Source organism: Danio rerio, chromosome 4 (assembly GCF_052040795.2).
Source record: "Danio rerio strain M-AB ecotype USA chromosome 4, GRCz13ab, whole genome shotgun sequence".
In the NCBI taxonomy this organism is placed as follows: Eukaryota; Metazoa; Chordata; class Actinopteri; order Cypriniformes; family Danionidae; genus Danio; species Danio rerio.
The window spans coordinates 51,316,424-51,334,932 of record NC_141024.2 but is presented as its reverse complement, the minus strand read 5'-3'; the positions used below and the strand labels follow the sequence as shown (position 1 = coordinate 51,334,932).

Genomic DNA, 18,509 nt, shown 5'->3' with positions numbered 1-18,509 from the left:
TTTATGAATCCTAGTTACTGACTCCTGATGAATGAGAGTGATCAGACATTTACTGAAGCATTATTAATGCACAGTTGTGCTGGTGAACATCAGTTAATGCACTGAGAGTCAACAAGAACTAACAGAGAACAACTTTACTGTCATCAACTAACATGAACAGATCAATAAATACTGGAATAAATGTGTTTTTATTGTTCAGTTCAAGTCAAATCATGAAGAAGAAGAAGATCAGAAGAGCAGAAACAAATGTCACACTTCATTTCTCCTTTATTCATTGAGCTGCTGGATTTCTCTACAGTTGATTCAAGATTTGACAGAGATTCAGACAGGATTCAGACATTTCCATGTTCATCATCACATTCTAATATCAGCAGTGGATTTGACATTGACTTTTATTATTTGTGCTCAAACAACGGAGAAACAATGAAGAAGATCAATCTGTAGACAAGAATGAGCTGATCTGAACACAGCAGCATCCTGGAGGACACTTCATCAACATCAATGATGACACTGATGAAGACTGAGACACACACACGCGCACACACACACACGCACGCGCACACACACGCTTTCGCTCTCACACACACCTACAAACGCACTCTCTCAAACACACACACACGCATACGCACACACACATAACAGTGAATACACACGCACACACACACACACATAAACGCACACACACATACACGCACGCACACACACACACAGACACACGCTTTTGCTCTCACACACACCTACAAACGCACTCTCTCAAACACACGCACACACACATAACAGTGAATACACACACACACACACACGCACGCACATAACAGTGAACACACACACACACACACATAACAGTGAACACACACACGCACTAACTCTCTCACACACACACTCACACTTACACACACGCACAAAAGCACGCGCACACACACACACACACGCGCACACACACACACACACAAGCACACACACACATGCACGCAAACACGCACACACACACAAACAGACTTTCTCACACACACACACGGACACACACAGACACACACACATGCACGCACGCACGCATGCACGCACTCTCTCTCACAAACAAGCATGTGTGCACACACAAATACAGACTCACACACACACAAACATGCATGCACATACAAATAGACTCTCTCACACACACACACAGACACAGATGCACACACAAATGCACGCGCACACACACACACACACTCACTGCTGCTGCTGCTGACTGCTCCTGCAGAGGATTCTGGGTAAATCTCTCGTCAGTCTTCAGCTCAGTTTCACTGATGATTCAGGATAAAGCCAAAACCCAGGGCAGAGCGGCTCAGTGAATGTGGTCTGGACTGAGTGGATGAGGCTCATTGTGTCTCTATAGATGTTGTAGAAGATCAGAGTTCCTGCACTGTGATCCACAAACACTCCTATTCTCCTGCTGAGCGGCTCCACTGGGAGATCAGTGTGTGTGTCATTGTGCATGAATGAGAAACTGGAGGAAGAGCATCTCAAACTCCAGGACTGAGCATTAGATCCAAACTCACACTCAGCACCTCCTCCCTTCCTCCTGATGCTCTTATATGACACTGATATACGCACATAATCATCTCCACTCCAGTCAATCTCCCAGTAACAGCGTCCACACACACTCTCTCTGCACAACACCTGAAGATGATCATCAAATCTGTCTGGATGATCAGGATACGGCTGATTCTCCTCCACATTCTTCACCTCTCTGTTCTCCTCAGACAGAATGAGTTGAGTGTGTGCTGTGTTTGGATCCAGAGTGAGGAAACAGACATCTGAACACAAGAACACACACATTTATAACCACAGCTGTGTGGGTGTGTGTGTGTGTGTGTGTGTGTGTGTGTGTGTGTGTGTGTGTGTTTGAGAGAGGGGGGGGGTTGTGTGTTTGTTTGTGTGTGCATGTGTTCACTGCTGTGTGAGTGTGTGTGTGTGTGTGTGTGTGTGTGTGTGTGTGTGTTTGTTTGAGAGGGGGGGGGGGTTGTGTGTACATGTGTTCACTGCTGTGTGTGTGTGTGTTTGAGAGAGAGAGAGAGAGGGAGGGAGTGTGTGTGTGTATATATATGAGTGTGTAAGAGAGAGGGAGTGTGTGTGTGTGTGCATGTGTTCACTGCTATGTGTGTGTGCCTGATTGTGTATGAGTGTGTGTGTGTGTGTGTGTTCACTGCTGTGTGTGTGTGTGTGTGTGTAAGAGAGAGAGAGGGAGTGAGTGTGTGTGTGTGTGAGTGTGTATGTCTGATTGTGTGTGAGCGTGTGCGTGTGAGAGAGAGACAGAAGGGAGTGTGTGTGTGTGTCTGATTGTGTGAGTGTGTGCATGCGTGCGTGTGTGTGTGTGTGTAGTCCTACATTTGTGCAGTCCTGCTGTAATCCTCTTCTCTCCTCCATGATCCAGACTGTAAACACACACAGATTCACATTCAGTCAGTACACAAACATCAGCCTAAAACACACACACACACACACACACACACACTCAGGTTGTCCTTTAGTCAGTACACAAACATCAGCTTATAATACACACACACACACACGCACGCACACACGCACACACACACACACACAGGTTGTCCTTCAGTCAGTACACAAACATCAGCTTATAACACAAACACACACACACACATCGACAGACACACACACACTCAGGTTGTCCTTCAGTCAGTATACAAACATCAGCTTATAATACACACACACACACACACACACACACACACGCACGCACACACGCACACACACAATAGGACATGTGGAGTGTGTGCTGAATGCTGGATTGTGATTGGCTGATCTCAGTGCATTAATAACTGCAGTAAAACAACATGAGTGTGTGTGGAGCTGTCAAATCAGCTTCTGAATGACACACAGAGCTTTTAGATCAGATGTGGAAACAGAAAACAGAATGGAAACACAGAAACAGACAGATATAAAGACTGAAGGATTCATTCAATGATCAATTGACAAAAGCGCAGCACAATAATAAAGCAGAATTCAGTGTTAAATGACTTGAAATATGATGGAGATCTTCCTCTTCTGTCAAATGCCTCTTCATCATCTTCAAACAGACTCAGAACTCAATCATTCTGAGCTGAGAGTGTGTGATTAGTGATATGAGACTTGCTGGAATCACTCATTTACACATTTACACATTCACAACTGTGATGACAAATCTGATTCACTGTGGAGCTCAAAGACAAACACTAGTGCTGTGTGTGTGTGTGTGCGTATGTGTGTGTGTGTGTGTGTGTGTGTGTGCTAGATACTATACATCTTGTTCCTGCAGTTAAGTGTGTATAAAACACAAACAGATGATTGAGAAAATAGATTAAACCTGTTTGTTGTCTGAAAGCAGGGTGATTCTTTAATTTAATATATAATATGGTCAGATATTCTTGGCTAAAGATTATTCAGAGGGCTGTCACATTTAAGTAATAATCACAAAAAACAAATAAATGAAAATGTCTGTCAGGAAAGAGTTAAGAGCATTCAGCGCTACGACATCAGTGCTGCTTCACATACTTGAGTTTGTCCAGTGTGTAGTTTGGATCCTCCAGTTGTTCAGAGAGCAGCTCGACTCCTAAATCTCCTGGATGATTATAGCTCAGATCCAGCTCTCTCAGGTGTGAGGGGTTTGAAGTCAGAGCTGAAGACAGAAAACCACAGCCTTCCTCTGTCACCATACAGCCAGACAATCTACAAACACAGAAATAGTCCACATCACACAGTTGGACAATCACACATCTCTTTGTGTTGTGAAGATGCTGACTGCAGTTTCTGCTCATGTCAACAGCAGTGATGAACACACACATCCTGATCAGCTCTCCTTATTGATCGAGCCCTCGCATCAGCAAAAACACACACTCACACACTCAACAAGGACTCGACATCATCTGTAGAAGTTTATATCAATATAAACAAAATATTACCCCAGCACATTTGGGCTCCGCATCTGGTAGGACTTAAGGGCTGTTCACACAGAAAGTGATGTTGAATGTTGACACCCACAGACAGACACAACCTGGTAAAGTTTTCAAACAGTGAACTGAGACTGCAACTATTAGTGAAATCTATCCATTTCTCAGTCAATATAGGCAGTGTATTCTGCTGCATTTAAACAGAACACATTTATTAAACAGATTTATTTATGAACATAATATTTTAGTCACCAAACATATTCAGAAATTGAAAGATAATACAATTAAAGTCAGGCTAAATATTGAGAGAAAAAAATACAAAAATACAAACAAAAAAATCCCTTGTTTTGCTTTCCTTGATTTTTCCTCTTTTTTTAATTTTGTATTTAATATTTTTCTATAAACATAAATTTAAGTGTGCTAGTTTTTGGACGTTATCATGAGTTATTTGGTTAGATGAGCTCCAGATTTGGCTAATCTATTGTATATGCACAAATATAATACTGTAGAGCTTCCTATTAAAATATGAATGTAAAAGAGAGATTAGTGAGGGCTGTACTTATATATGCTGAGCACTGTATATTGTTCACCCAGAGTGTTTACATGGTCACACAGCAGTAACACAACAAGCATTGAGTTTGGGCTAGCTTCTGCAGATGGACATTGCTGTACACTGCCCTTGATGGGTGAGTGGGGGAGTGTCTGTTGTCTCTCAGGTGTGAATTATTCATGAGCATTGTCACTCACACATACAGCTGAGATCACCCAAAACAAACTTAACAAAATGTAGATCATTGTAATGTTTTCTCTGAATGAGAGAACAGAATAATTTCCACATAATTGTGCAGTAAATATTCTAGTCTACAAGACTGCTTACTCTAAACTCTTGTTCAGGCACATTCAGTCTGGTTTTGGACCTTGTTTCAGCATTTTTTTTCTCCTAAACATAGAAACCTACTAACCACACATAATATTTATTTCTATAACACAAGCATGTACATCAATATTTCTCACATATTATTGTAGCTCAGTTTGCGCTGAACACAAATGAAACACATGTTGGCCAGTTCTGTGTAATAAGTAGCTGAAATAAGCACAGATGTCAGGGCATGTCAAAACATCTCAGGGGCCAAAATCACCTCAGACCCCTGAGGGTTAACTACAGGTATAGTATGAGCAGTGTGAAACACAATTACTGATAAACCATAATTCCTGTTATCTGGGGTTTAGTATCACCCAGGGTTAACATGTTCAAGCATAAAGAGCTCTAATATGAAACTGTCTGACTGTAGCTATTGTAGAGTGGAGAATCATTTACCTCAGTGTGTCCAGTTTACAGTGTTGACTCTTCAGTCCATCAGAGAGCTTCTTCACTCCTGAATCCTGCAGGTCATTGTTACTCAGGTCCAGCTCTCTCAGCACACAGTTTGAGGATTGTAGAGCTGAAGACAAACTCTCACAGCACTGAACAGTGAGATTATACATGACCAATCTGAGAAAGAAGAACACAGATTACATTAACAGTGTGATTTCAGTCATTCATCTGATGTAAAATCAAACTACGAGTTTAATAATATGAAAAAACTATTGTTATTTGTGTCAGTTAGAATTATTGACTATTGTTATTTAATAAAACTGAATATTAAATGTCATCTAATATATTCTTGAATACTTTGAAATGTAAGAAAACTGCTAAATTTGAGTTCAGATAAGAGGACCACGAGACTTTATATATTTATGAACCTGCAAAATGCAAATGATCAGAGCCTGTCAAACCTGCTCCAATAAACCAATTCACAGATAAACTATAAATATAATCATTAAAAATATAAATAAAGATTTAGAGGTAATTAAATAAAATAATCATTAAAATACACTGATTTCCTGAACTGTTTAAGAAAAAGAGCAACTTTCATTTCTCCACTAATGCTCTTAAATATATCTGGACATTTCCATCTCAATCAAAACACTTTTAATGTTGTAGAGTGGAGAATCATTTACCTCAGTGTCTCCAGTTTACAGTGTTGACTCTTCAGTCCATCAGAGAGCTTCTTCACTCCTGAATCCTGCAGGTCATTGATACTCAGGTCCAGCTCTCTCAGCACACAGTTTGAGGATTGTAGAGCTGAAGACAAACTCTCACAGCACTCAACAGTGAGATTACAGCTCTGAAGGCTGTGAGGGGAAAACAGAAATAATGATTTTGCATTTATCTATTATTCCAGAGCAGAGACAAAACATTTAAATTTTGTGTTTTAGTTTGAGCAAAGGTAAAATCACTATATGGACTTTGTAAATACTGAATTTAAGGGAGAATACAAGGCTGTAAAATAAACATCAAATTATTATTTAGCTAACAATTGACAGTTTTGTTTGATAATTAACTATTAGTTATCCTTATTAAAAACTTTCTCCGTTTTCCAAACTCATGTTAACAGATTAGAGCTATCAGTTTTGAAATGCACACCATCTATCTATCTATCTATCTATCTATCTATCTATCTATCTATCTATCTCTCTCTCTCTCTCTCTCTCTCTCTATATATATATATATATATATGTGACGAGGGTATCGAGTAGGGTTTAAATCTCTGTAAATAAAAATAACCGACTACGCCAGAATGTGACGAGGGTATCGAGTAGGGTTTAAATCTCTGTAAATAAAAATAACCGACTACGCCACCCCAGGAGTTACCCAGGGAAACAACTATTAGAAAAGGACACAGGTTCGTTTCTCCCAGAAAGGCACAGAGACGTGAGTTAATGAAAAAGTACAAAAATATTTATTTGGAATAAAACTACCAAATGGTACGGTTCTTAAAAATACATCAAAAACTCCCACTTCATTATTAAACACAAGAAACAATAAATAAACAAAACCAAACCAGGATTGGAGGTTCCCACTGACTGGGTACGAGTGGACAGACTTTACCCCAGCACACGCACACACCACAGTGCACTCAAAAATCACGCTATCACGCACTCAGTGTCCACAGCACACGATAGAGAAACACCACCACCAGTGGAAAGTGACCCGTCATCCACCGGGGGAAACCTCAGTTCCTGAAATAAATAAAAATAAAAATCAATAACCAACAAAACACAAATAAGTGGGTCAATCAGGTTAACACCTACTTTACATGATCTAATTGAAAGATAGCTACAGCTGTATTTACACCATCTGACCTACACTAGACCCAACATTAACTGTTACTAGAAAGACTAAACTCACAAAAGAATACTCTTAATAACGAAAAACAAAATCAATACTTTGCATAAATAGACACAACAAAAAAACAGAAGAATGCTTATGTTGACAAATCAATTATCCAACACAAATAAACAAATGAAAGAATGAAGGGGAGCACATAGCAGCACGCTAAGAGTTATTGCAGGCAGTCCCCGCTAGCAGCTGCATTGGTGGCGTCCAAGCGGCAGCCAATACGCCGCCGTTAGCATTAGCAGCAGTTGCAGACGGTCTCCGGTAACCACGGCAATAGCGATGAACACGGGAGCTAGTAAGCAAATGATACCAGAGGAAGATCCGACGTAAGAGAGAAAGGGGAAAAGGGAGGATCCTAAGGAGGAAAAGCGCAAACAAGCCCATTAACATGGTCCTTTAAATGATCACACCACATCATACGTGCTTCACTTACCAATGGGCGCACACTCAGACACGTTCTAAATCACTCGTTGGTCGATACAATACAGCGAGGTGCCGGAATTAATAGCTGTACAGCATGAAACACGCAGGTTAAAATGCGACTAAACCCCATTACTCAGCCAGTTCAAAGCCATCACATACCTGCAACTGAACAGTCATCCAGCCACCACAGCCAAGGGAAAAGCCACCGCCACACGATGCACTAGAACAATGCCAAAAGAGAGCTTAACGTGGGTCGATTCAAACAACTTACAAAATTCAGAACGAGCGCAGAGCCTCTACCTGTAGCCGCGGCTACAGACACCCAAACCAGTGCGTCGGAGTCGGACGTGACGTATCCCAAGCACCGACCAATCAGGTTTAAAAAGGCGGTGCTACGTGCCGATTGGCCGATGTCAATGCCAATCAGCTGCACTACACCATCACATTCCACCCCCAATTTCTGCAACGTCGCCCCGACGGTGAACTAAACATATCATTAATCGAAGAGCCTAATTCCAAGGGCGAAAGAATGTACCAAAAGGGTTAGTCGCTATACTGGACACTGTCCCTGTACCTACAGCTCGTGGGAGGTGGTGCAGGTTAGAATGCTGACCCGCCGTACTTCTCACAGTTCTCCTTACCACAACTTCTGCTGCTCTTACAGGGTTAGAGGGCACCACTTCAGGCTGCACCGTCTCCCCAGTTGCTCGACCCTCCAGTTCCTCGTCTACCACCCGAGGAACAGGGGGGACAGCACCCTGTGACCTTGACCTTCCTCTAAGCTCTGGTGTCTCAGGAACTAGAACCAGCAAGTCTCCATCACACTCCTCATCTGAAGGCTGCATGCCATCACCCATTGCAGGTTCAGGTGGACTAGGAAGCAGATTCGGACCAAGCTGGGCTTTCAACAAGGATCTGTGTACATGTTTGGTTTTACTGAGGTCTGCAACAGGAGCAATAGTATAGACTACTCCACTTTCAGTAGGTGCTTTTAGGACTTGGTAGACCACTGAGCTCCACAGGTCTTGGATTTTACATCTACCTCGCACACTATGATCGCGAAGGTAAACTAGTTGACCCTCCTTCAGTGGTGCTTCCCTTACCTGAAGATCATGCCGGGCCTTCCGCCGGTCGGCTGCGGCACCCAATCGCTCACGAGCACCTTCAAAAGCGACTTGTAACCGATCTTGCTGTTCCACAATCCACCCATGAACACTGCCGGCTGACGGCTCTTTAACTCTACCCAAGAGGAAATCAATGGGAAGTTTAGGTTCCTGTCCAAACATCAAATAATACGGGGATTCTCCAGTTGACTGGTGAGGAGTAGTGTTGTACGCAAAGAGAACCTGAGGGAGACAAAGTGGCCAATCACTCTTTTTAGAAGGTGGAAGAGAACGCAGCAGATCATGCAACGTTCTATTGAAACGCTCACATTGACCATTTCCAGCAGGGTGGTATGGACTAGTACGTGACTTTACAACTCCATACAACCCACACAGCTGCTGAATCAAAGTGGACTCAAAATTACGACCTTGGTCGGAGTGGATGCGACCTGGCACCCCAAATTTACAAAACCATTCGGCCACAAGGACCTGTGCTACAGTCTCGGCCCGTTGGTCTCTAGTGGGTATAGCTAAGGTGTACTTTGTAAATATGTCAGTCATGACCAACACATTTTCTAGGCCAGATCTTGAAGGATCCATCAAAGTGAAATCGAGAGCTAAAATCTCATTAGGCCGAGAAGCCAGAAGATGTCCCATATAACTACTGGGAGCAGAGGGGGTGCCTTTAGCACACTGGCAGCGCTCACACTCCTGGCACCAGCGTGCAATGTCAGCAAACATACCCGGCCAGTAACATCTCTGACGAACCAGCTGGGAAGTACGCTCAACCCCCTGATGTCCATGCTGCTGATGCAGCTGGGTCAAGACCTCAGTCTTCATGACGGCTGGTAGTAACACCTGGAGAACTTCCTCTCCGCCATCCGGCCGTGACACACGCCGATAGAGCACCCCTTCAATTTCCACAAGGCGGCCCCATTGGCGAAGCAAGATGACTGCCAAGCGAGAGAGCTGCTTACGCTCCTCCGAGGTAGGGAGCAACTTACGCCTCCAAAACACCAACACCTCACCAATGACTGTGTCTGCATCCTGCAGAGCACCCATGTCACTGCCAGAGGGGCAGGGAAAGGCGGTAACTTGATTGACCTGGGTCACCAATCCATCTGGGGCCACTTGCTGCAACACAGCTGGAACAGCCACCCCTGGACACAGGCCTTGAACTTCTCCTGTACTGGAAAAGTTCTGCCGGGACAAAGCGTCTGCGTTACGATTGCTCCTACCCGATCTATACTTTATTTCAAAGTCAAATGCGGACAATTGAGCAGCCCAACGATGCTCCATTGCACCTAACTTGGCAGAATTCAGGTAGCTAAGGGGGTTGTTATCAGTAAAGACAATACATTTTTGGCCTAACAAATACTCCCTGAACTTTTCAGTCATGGACCACTTGAGTGCCAAAAACTCCAATTTCATTGAACTATAATTAGATGGATTACGCTCGGTGGGCCTAAGACTGCGGCTGCCATATGCTATTGGTCGCACCTTGCCTTGTTGTTCCTGTGAGAGGACTGCCCCCAAGCCTCCCTGACTGGCATCGATCTCTAAAATAAAAGGCAGAGAAAAATCAGCATAGGCCAACACTGGAGCACTAGTTAGCTTAATTTTCAACCCCTCAAAGCTACTTTGACATTCCGTGGACCAAGAAGCCGCAAAGTCATGGGCATTGCCCTTTCGCTGTTTTGGGTTTGCAAGCTGAGCCACCAGCCTATGGAGAGGGGCAGCCAATTTGGAAAACCCCTCCACAAAACGACGGTAGTAGCTAGCAAACCCCAAAAATGAGCGCAACTCGGTAACGCTGGTCGGGCAAGGCCAGTTGGCCACTGCCTCCACTTTACCTGGATCGGTAGAGACCCCCTCTGACGAAATGACGTGACCCAAATAACGCACTTCCCTTTGAAAGAAAGCACACTTGGATAACTTGGCCTTCAACCCTTCCCTCTGCAGACGGCTCAGGACAACCTCCATCCGTGCCAGATGTTCATCTATAGAGGAGGAAAAGACAATAATATCATCCAAATACAGGAGGAGGGATTGGCACTGTTGATCCCCAAACAACCGTTCCATCAATCGTTGGAAGGTGCTTGGGGCATTACACAGTCCAAACGCCATCCTATTCCACTCAAAAAGGCCAAAAGGGGTACAGAAGGCAGTCTTAGGCTTGTCCTTCTCAGTTACAGGCACCTGGTTATACCCACTGGCTAGGTCCATGGTGGAAAACCAACAGGCCCCAGCCAGCGAGTCCAAAGTTTCCTCAATACGTGGTAGAGGGAATGCATCCTTTCTGGTTTTCGCATTCAAACGACGGTAGTCTACGCACATGCGCAGACCACCGTCTTTTTTCTTAACCAGGACAATGGGCGAAGCATAAGGACTGGAACTTTCTCTAATCACCTGGGTCTCTAGCAGTTGGTTGATATGTGCCTTTACCACCTCATACTCAGACGGAGGGATGCGCCTGAACCGCTGCCTGACAGGGATCTCATCTAACAATGGTATATCGTGAGATATCAGGTTTGTACAACCCAAATCACCATCGTAACTGGAAAACACAGGCAAATACTTCAACAGCAATGCCCTAACTTTACCCTGCTCTACCTCAGGCAGTTTTGACAGGTCTAAAGTGGCTATTTGCTCCTGCACAGAAGGAGAAGACTGTGCACTTACCCTAGCGGCCACCATGTTTACCTCTGCGACCTCTGGGGGTAACGTAACTACATCAACCTTACTCACAACGCCCACAATAGTTCTGGCGTACAATACCACATCTATAGTGCCCACGTTGACTATGGGCACATAGACCGTACCACCATCCACCTTTAGGAGCGCAGGAGAGGCCAGCAAACCTGCAGGGAGACCAGAAATTGGAGGTTCAAACAGTACAGCATTATCAGAATACTGCACCGAACAAGTTGTAGCAACAAATTTTACAGTGCCACCTGGGATGCGACACGCCCGACGTCCACGCACTCTGACTTGTCCTTCTGCATCTTTAACTGGCTGAACTCCAGCTTGATGACAATTTTGTAAGGCCTGAAAGATAAAACTAGGGGCCTGTGATACTGCCGGTAAATCAAAAAGGCCTGTACCATGCTGGCCGAATAGCTCCTGGTAGCAGCGGCTCAACACATTCATACCCAATACACCAGGTGTTTGTGCACACATGCCCCCAGGAGGATCCTTAACAACCAGCACGCCACAGCCTGAAACTACTCGCCCACAAAGCTCTATATCTAATTCCAAATAACCAATATAAGGAATTGAAAGACCATTTGCAGCTCTAAGCTGTAACCAATGACATGATCTAAGCTGTTCTTGACCCCACAGCCCAAAATTAGTCATGAAACAACTCTCAGTAATGGTGGACACCATGGAGCCGGTGTCAACCAAACAAGGGACCTGAACCCCACCTATAGTTACAACGAGCTTCGGACATGTAGACATTAAACACGGCATATGATCATTAGAGCCTACCCTTTTCCCAACCAAGTTATGGCCCTGTAACTTGGTGGGAACTAGTTTTCCGACGGCTGGCTGGAGGATGACTGTTCGCGTCTTGTTAAAGCAGAAGTTATTTGGGCTGATGGTGCACGGACCGACATCCGCCCACCATCGCAATTTCTCGCAAAATGGCCTGGCTGACGACATCTTCTGCAAATAACCGGGTTAACTTTAGGTGGCGGCAAACTGGGTGAACAACTCTGAAGCAGAGACATACTTTGAACTAGTTGATTTAATTGTTGCTGCTGCTTCAGCAACATGTCCCGCAATTCAGTCATTTCAGACTTTGCCCCACTACTAACACTTCGATTCCCCTGCACCCCATACTGAATACCATAAACTGATGGAACAGACTGACTTCGGCCCCGCGCTCCCCCAGGCATGCCCTCTCTTTCCCACCGAAGTGCTTCACCACGTACGTCAACCAATGTGGCAGTAGGTTGACGCCGAACAAACTGCTTAAGTTCACGACGAAGGGTGCAATCATTAACATTTTCCACAAACTGATCTCGCAGTAAAATTTCTGCATTAGGCATGCCATGAGGTGACTGACCTTTAACCTTTTCCAGAAGGCTCATCAGGGCTAAGGAAAACTCCACCAAAGTCTCCCCTTCCTGCTGTCTTCTGGAAAAGAATGACTCCTGAAGAGCTACATAAGACTTAGTACAGCCATATAGATCGCGCAATACCTGAATCACCCGCTTTGGATCCTCCCTTTCACTCTGTGGCCTATAACGAATTTCCTCTCTTGCCTCTCCCTCCAGGTGATCAAACAAGAAAAATGCCCGATCAGCTGAAGACAAATGGCGAAGACGCATACAAGCCTCTGCTTCTTCCACCCACTCATTGATGTCAATTCCGGACCGGCCACTGAATTTTGGACATTTACGGTCTCGAGGAACGAAAACAAATCGTTCGGTTGACGAGGGACCAGCATCAATGAGGGGAGGATCTGAAACAACAGGAATAGAAATATTAGATGGACCCGGCAGTGCAGCTGGCACCTGCTCTTGCCGTAGTCGCTCATTATCAGCTTTTAATTGAGTTACCAACTCCCTCAACTCACGCAATTCATCTTCCATTGCTACAACGTACAAGCGAAAAGTCAACGTTTGTTGAGTCACCAAAAAGAATAGGGGAGGGAGACTGCCGCAATTCAATTCCTACAAAAAGGAAAATATACAAAAACAAACACACGTCTCTGCACACAATGAGGGGGAATCCTGCCGACTACGCCAGAATGTGACGAGGGTATCGAGTAGGGTTTAAATCTCTGTAAATAAAAATAACCGACTACGCCAGAATGTGACGAGGGTATCGAGTAGGGTTTAAATCTCTGTAAATAAAAATAACCGACTACGCCACCCCAGGAGTTACCCAGGGAAACAACTATTAGAAAAGGACACAGGTTCGTTTCTCCCAGAAAGGCACAGAGACGTGAGTTAATGAAAAAGTACAAAAATATTTATTTGGAATAAAACTACCAAATGGTACGGTTCTTAAAAATACATCAAAAACTCCCACTTCATTATTAAACACAAGAAACAATAAATAAACAAAACCAAACCAGGATTGGAGGTTCCCACTGACTGGGTACGAGTGGACAGACTTTACCCCAGCACACGCACACACCACAGTGCACTCAAAAATCACGCTATCACGCACTCAGTGTCCACAGCACACGATAGAGAAACACCACCACCAGTGGAAAGTGACCCGTCATCCACCGGGGGAAACCTCAGTTCCTGAAATAAATAAAAATAAAAATCAATAACCAACAAAACACAAATAAGTGGGTCAATCAGGTTAACACCTACTTTACATGATCTAATTGAAAGATAGCTACAGCTGTATTTACACCATCTGACCTACACTAGACCCAACATTAACTGTTACTAGAAAGACTAAACTCACAAAAGAATACTCTTAATAACGAAAAACAAAATCAATACTTTGCATAAATAGACACAACAAAAAAACAGAAGAATGCTTATGTTGACAAATCAATTATCCAACACAAATAAACAAATGAAAGAATGAAGGGGAGCACATAGCAGCACGCTAAGAGTTATTGCAGGCAGTCCCCGCTAGCAGCTGCATTGGTGGCGTCCAAGCGGCAGCCAATACGCCGCCGTTAGCATTAGCAGCAGTTGCAGACGGTCTCCGGTAACCACGGCAATAGCGATGAACACGGGAGCTAGTAAGCAAATGATACCAGAGGAAGATCCGACGTAAGAGAGAAAGGGGAAAAGGGAGGATCCTAAGGAGGAAAAGCGCAAACAAGCCCATTAACATGGTCCTTTAAATGATCACACCACATCATACGTGCTTCACTTACCAATGGGCGCACACTCAGACACGTTCTAAATCACTCGTTGGTCGATACAATACAGCGAGGTGCCGGAATTAATAGCTGTACAGCATGAAACACGCAGGTTAAAATGCGACTAAACCCCATTACTCAGCCAGTTCAAAGCCATCACATACCTGCAACTGAACAGTCATCCAGCCACCACAGCCAAGGGAAAAGCCACCGCCACACGATGCACTAGAACAATGCCAAAAGAGAGCTTAACGTGGGTCGATTCAAACAACTTACAAAATTCAGAACGAGCGCAGAGCCTCTACCTGTAGCCGCGGCTACAGACACCCAAACCAGTGCGTCGGAGTCGGACGTGACGTATCCCAAGCACCGACCAATCAGGTTTAAAAAGGCGGTGCTACGTGCCGATTGGCCGATGTCAATGCCAATCAGCTGCACTACACCATCACATATATATATATATATGTGTGTGTGTGTGTGTGTGTGTGTGTGTGTGTGTGTGTGTGTGTGTTAAAAGAAAGACGAGATTATAAAAGTAAAAAAAATAATCAAAGTATTGAAAAGAATGTCTGAAAGTGGAGTAAACATAAGCAGAACAGATATTGTGTACAGCAGGAGATCAGTGATACATGTTTGATGTGAAAACACAAATAGTCTGTGCTGTTTCTGCTCTGCATGTATATGACTCATGGGCTGCAGATATGCAAATCGATGTGTGAAATGGGCATAAGTGTGTTCATAAAACTCTTACAGTGCTCTTCTGGTGTTCTTGACCACTGGCATCAGTCTCATCAGTGCTTCATCAGATCTTCTGTATTTCTGCAGTTCAAACTTCTCTTGAGTCTCTTCTGACATCAGGAGCACAAACACAAGACCCGACCACTGAGCAGAGGACAGATCCTGTGATGTGAGATTTCCAGAGCTCAGACTCTTCTGGAGGTCCTCCACAAAGTCATCCTTCAGTTCATTCAGACAGTGGAAGAGGTTGATGGTCCTCTCTGCTGATTTCTCCTCCTCTATTTTCTCTTTGATATAGTCAGTCGTGTCTTTGATGTTCTCAGTTTCGAGCTTCAGTTCTGGCAGGAACTTCTTCAGAACACTCTGATTAGACTCCAGAGAGAGACCCAGCAGGAAGCGGAGGAAAAAGTCCAGGTGTCCATTCTTGCTTTGTAAAGTCTTCTTGACTGCAGCCTTATGAAGTTTAAACAGGGTCTTTGTAGAGAGTTGCCATGTCAGTTCCTTTTTCCTGGAATCAAGAAATAGATTTGCTTTCTTGTCTTTGTAAGTGAAAAACACATAGAGAGCAGCGATGAACTCCTAAACGCTGAGATGAACAAAACTGTACACTTTGTGGTGTTGTTCAATTATGTTCCACTAGATGTCATAACTGGACAGTGGGATTTAGTAGAGAGAATGAGAAGAAGAGAGGTAGAAGTGTGCTGCCATGTACATGTGTGTTTTGTTGAGTGAGAATGGCAGATGTTTATTAAACTTGTAAAAGGACAGTATTGGCCTCATTTCTGATACAAGATATAACAAAATTGGCGACGAGGATGTTCGCATGAATCTTCGCAGATGGCTTCAGTGAGCACTCCCTTTCCAACTCCTTTTTTGCCTTGTCCTGGTGAGCCCGTGATACCGTTACCGACATGGCTAAAAATGTTTCGGAATTACTTGCTCGTTATTAACGCTACGGGGGAATCCTGGCCAGAAGCAAGGAAACGGGCTTTACTACTTCACTGTCTTGGAACAGAAGGTCAAAGACTGTTTTATACTTTGCCTGCTACCGGTGACAATCTGGAAGATGCCATTAAGGCTCTGGAACAACATTTTCTGCCAAAGAGAAATGTGGTGGAGGAAAGACATGCTTTCAGGAAACGTGCACAGGCTCATGACGAGACAGTTGTGCCATACATTGCTGCTTTAAGGGACTTGGCTACTACTTGTGAATTCGCTGACACATTGGATGATATGCTACGAGATCAGCTCGTGGAGAATATTGCAAATCATCGCATTCGGGAGAGATTACTGCTGGCGTCTAACCTGACGCTGGATACTGCCATTACTATTGCTACGCAGCTAGAGGCCGCTGATGCACAAGCTAAATCAATCTCAGCCAGCCAGTCTGCAACTGTACAAGCTGTGCACAATGTTCCTTCGTCTGGACGACAACGTACAAAAATTAAACAAAAGACTTGTACTTCATCAAAACAGCCAGCTGCACGGACATGTTTTCGCTGTGGCTCGGACAAGCATCTTGCGAATGCACGAACCTGCCCTGCTGCATCTGCTAAGTGTAAGAACTGCAACAAGATTGGACATTTTGCTCGTGTATGTCGATCTGCTCCTACACATTCAGTACAATCAGTGGAGTTACCGGAGGTCTATGTTCTTCATCTGTCTAATTCCAATGACCGCTTACTCTGTGATGTGACTGTAAATGCACCATCTGCTCAACCTGTGACTTTACAGCTTACAGTAGACTCAGGTTCTTCAGTATCCATCTTGCCAAAACACTGGTATGACATGCATTTCGCCACTGTACCGTTACAAGCTCCTACTGCCCGGTTGACCACGTATTTAAAGGAACCAATCTCTGTCTTGGGCTGCTTACAAACTTTTATATGAAACAAATTACAAAATCATGATAGATAATCTGAAGAAAGATATAGAGACTTGGAGAGTACTTCCTTTAACAATGATCGGTCACGTTAATGCAGTCAAAATGGTTACACTACCTAGATTCCTTTATTTATTTCAAAATGTTCCTATTTTCCTGACTCAAGCATTTTTTAAGTCACTTGATACTCTGATCATGCCATTTATCTGGGGATTTAAAGTACATCGCATTTCAAAAATGCATGTTTGTAAAGCACGTAGGGTAGAAGGCCTTGGTCTTCCCTGTTTTCAGCATTATTACTGGGCAGCCAACCTAAGGGCGCTAATGTATTGGTGGACTGCATGTACTGGGAAGTTTAGTGGGACCAGTCCTGCATGGTTGGCAATTGAACAAGACATTCAGGAATCGTCCCTTCCCTCTCTACTTTTTGCAGAAAACAAACCTATTAGAACTTTCAAGATATGTAACCCTATTGTTTTAGACTCTCTCAAGATTTGGTATCAACTTAGAAAGATTTTTAAATTCCCTCAGACCTGTAGTCTTACCCCTATTGCTTACAATCATGCATTTACTCCCTCACGATCAGATAAAACATTTTTATCATGGAAAGATAGTGGAGTTAGAACTATAGGGGATCTTTATATAGGTAACATTTTTGCTTCATTCACGCAGCTTAGTGAAAAGTTCGGGTTACCTTCCTCTCATTTTTTCCGGTATTTACAAATACGGAACTATGTTAAAAAGAATATTTCCAATTTTGAAACGTATAAAGAACCTGAATACCTTTATTCATGCATGACATTGGAACCTAACTTGAAGGGTCTTGTCACTAGATATGTTGAATATTTTAATGATATCAGAATCCCTACAACAGAAAATCTAAAGATGACTTGGGAAAATGACCTGGGATTAGAGATCTCAGAAGATAACTGGACTAATGCTCTTCAAGTTATCAGGTCCTGTTCCATTAACTCCAACCTCCAGCTGATCCAATATAAGGTAGTCCATAGACTACACTATTCCCGCACTAAATTACACTCAATATATCCCTCTGTATCGCCTCTTTGTATTAAATGCAAGTCCAATGAAGGTACACTGGCACACATATTTTGGTTCTGCCCAAAAATATCAAAATTTTGGATGGAGGTGTTCTCTTTTTACTCTGAAGTACTAAGGATTGATTTTCCACCTGACCCTCTTATTGCAATATTAGGCTGGGCTCCTCCCTTTGAAAACTTTAGCTTGGATCATATCCAGACAGTTCAATATGGAATGACTATGGCAAAAAAGGTAATATTATTGACGTGGAACAAAGAGTGTACACCTAAATTTGAGACATGGCTCACAGAGTTTTGTAATGTACTACACATGGAAA

General features: G+C 43.6%; 2 protein-coding genes across 2 annotated transcripts in view; both read right to left on the bottom strand.

Moving 5' to 3' along the window:
- The window catches only part of LOC141381695 (uncharacterized), a 287,837-nt gene that overhangs the window by 233,265 nt on the left and 36,063 nt on the right, over positions 1–18,509 (bottom strand). The gene's annotated exons all lie outside the window — the stretch shown is intronic.
- LOC141381979 (NLR family CARD domain-containing protein 3-like) lies at positions 250–17,089 on the bottom strand. The gene is made up of 7 exons (NM_001444567.1): positions 16,992–17,089; positions 15,266–15,831; positions 5,928–6,101; positions 5,245–5,418; positions 3,532–3,705; positions 2,368–2,414; positions 250–1,796 (listed from the first exon to the last, which is right to left on the bottom strand). The coding sequence occupies exons 1-7, from the start codon at positions 17,040–17,042 to the stop codon at positions 1,270–1,272; spliced, it is 1,713 nt and encodes a 570-aa protein (NP_001431496.1). The 5' UTR covers positions 17,043–17,089; the 3' UTR covers positions 250–1,269.

Coding starts and splice junctions, on each gene's coding strand:
- LOC141381979 (NM_001444567.1), bottom strand. CDS start 17,042: ATGTCATACCAGTGTTTTGGCAAGATGGATACTGAAGAACCTGAGTCT. Junction 5,419..5,927: donor TGTAAACTGGAGACACTGAG/GTAAATGATTCT, acceptor CTTCTTTCTCAG/ATTGGTCATGTATAATCTCA. Junction 3,706..5,244: donor TGTAAACTGGACACACTGAG/GTAAATGATTCT, acceptor CTGTGTTTGTAG/ATTGTCTGGCTGTATGGTGA.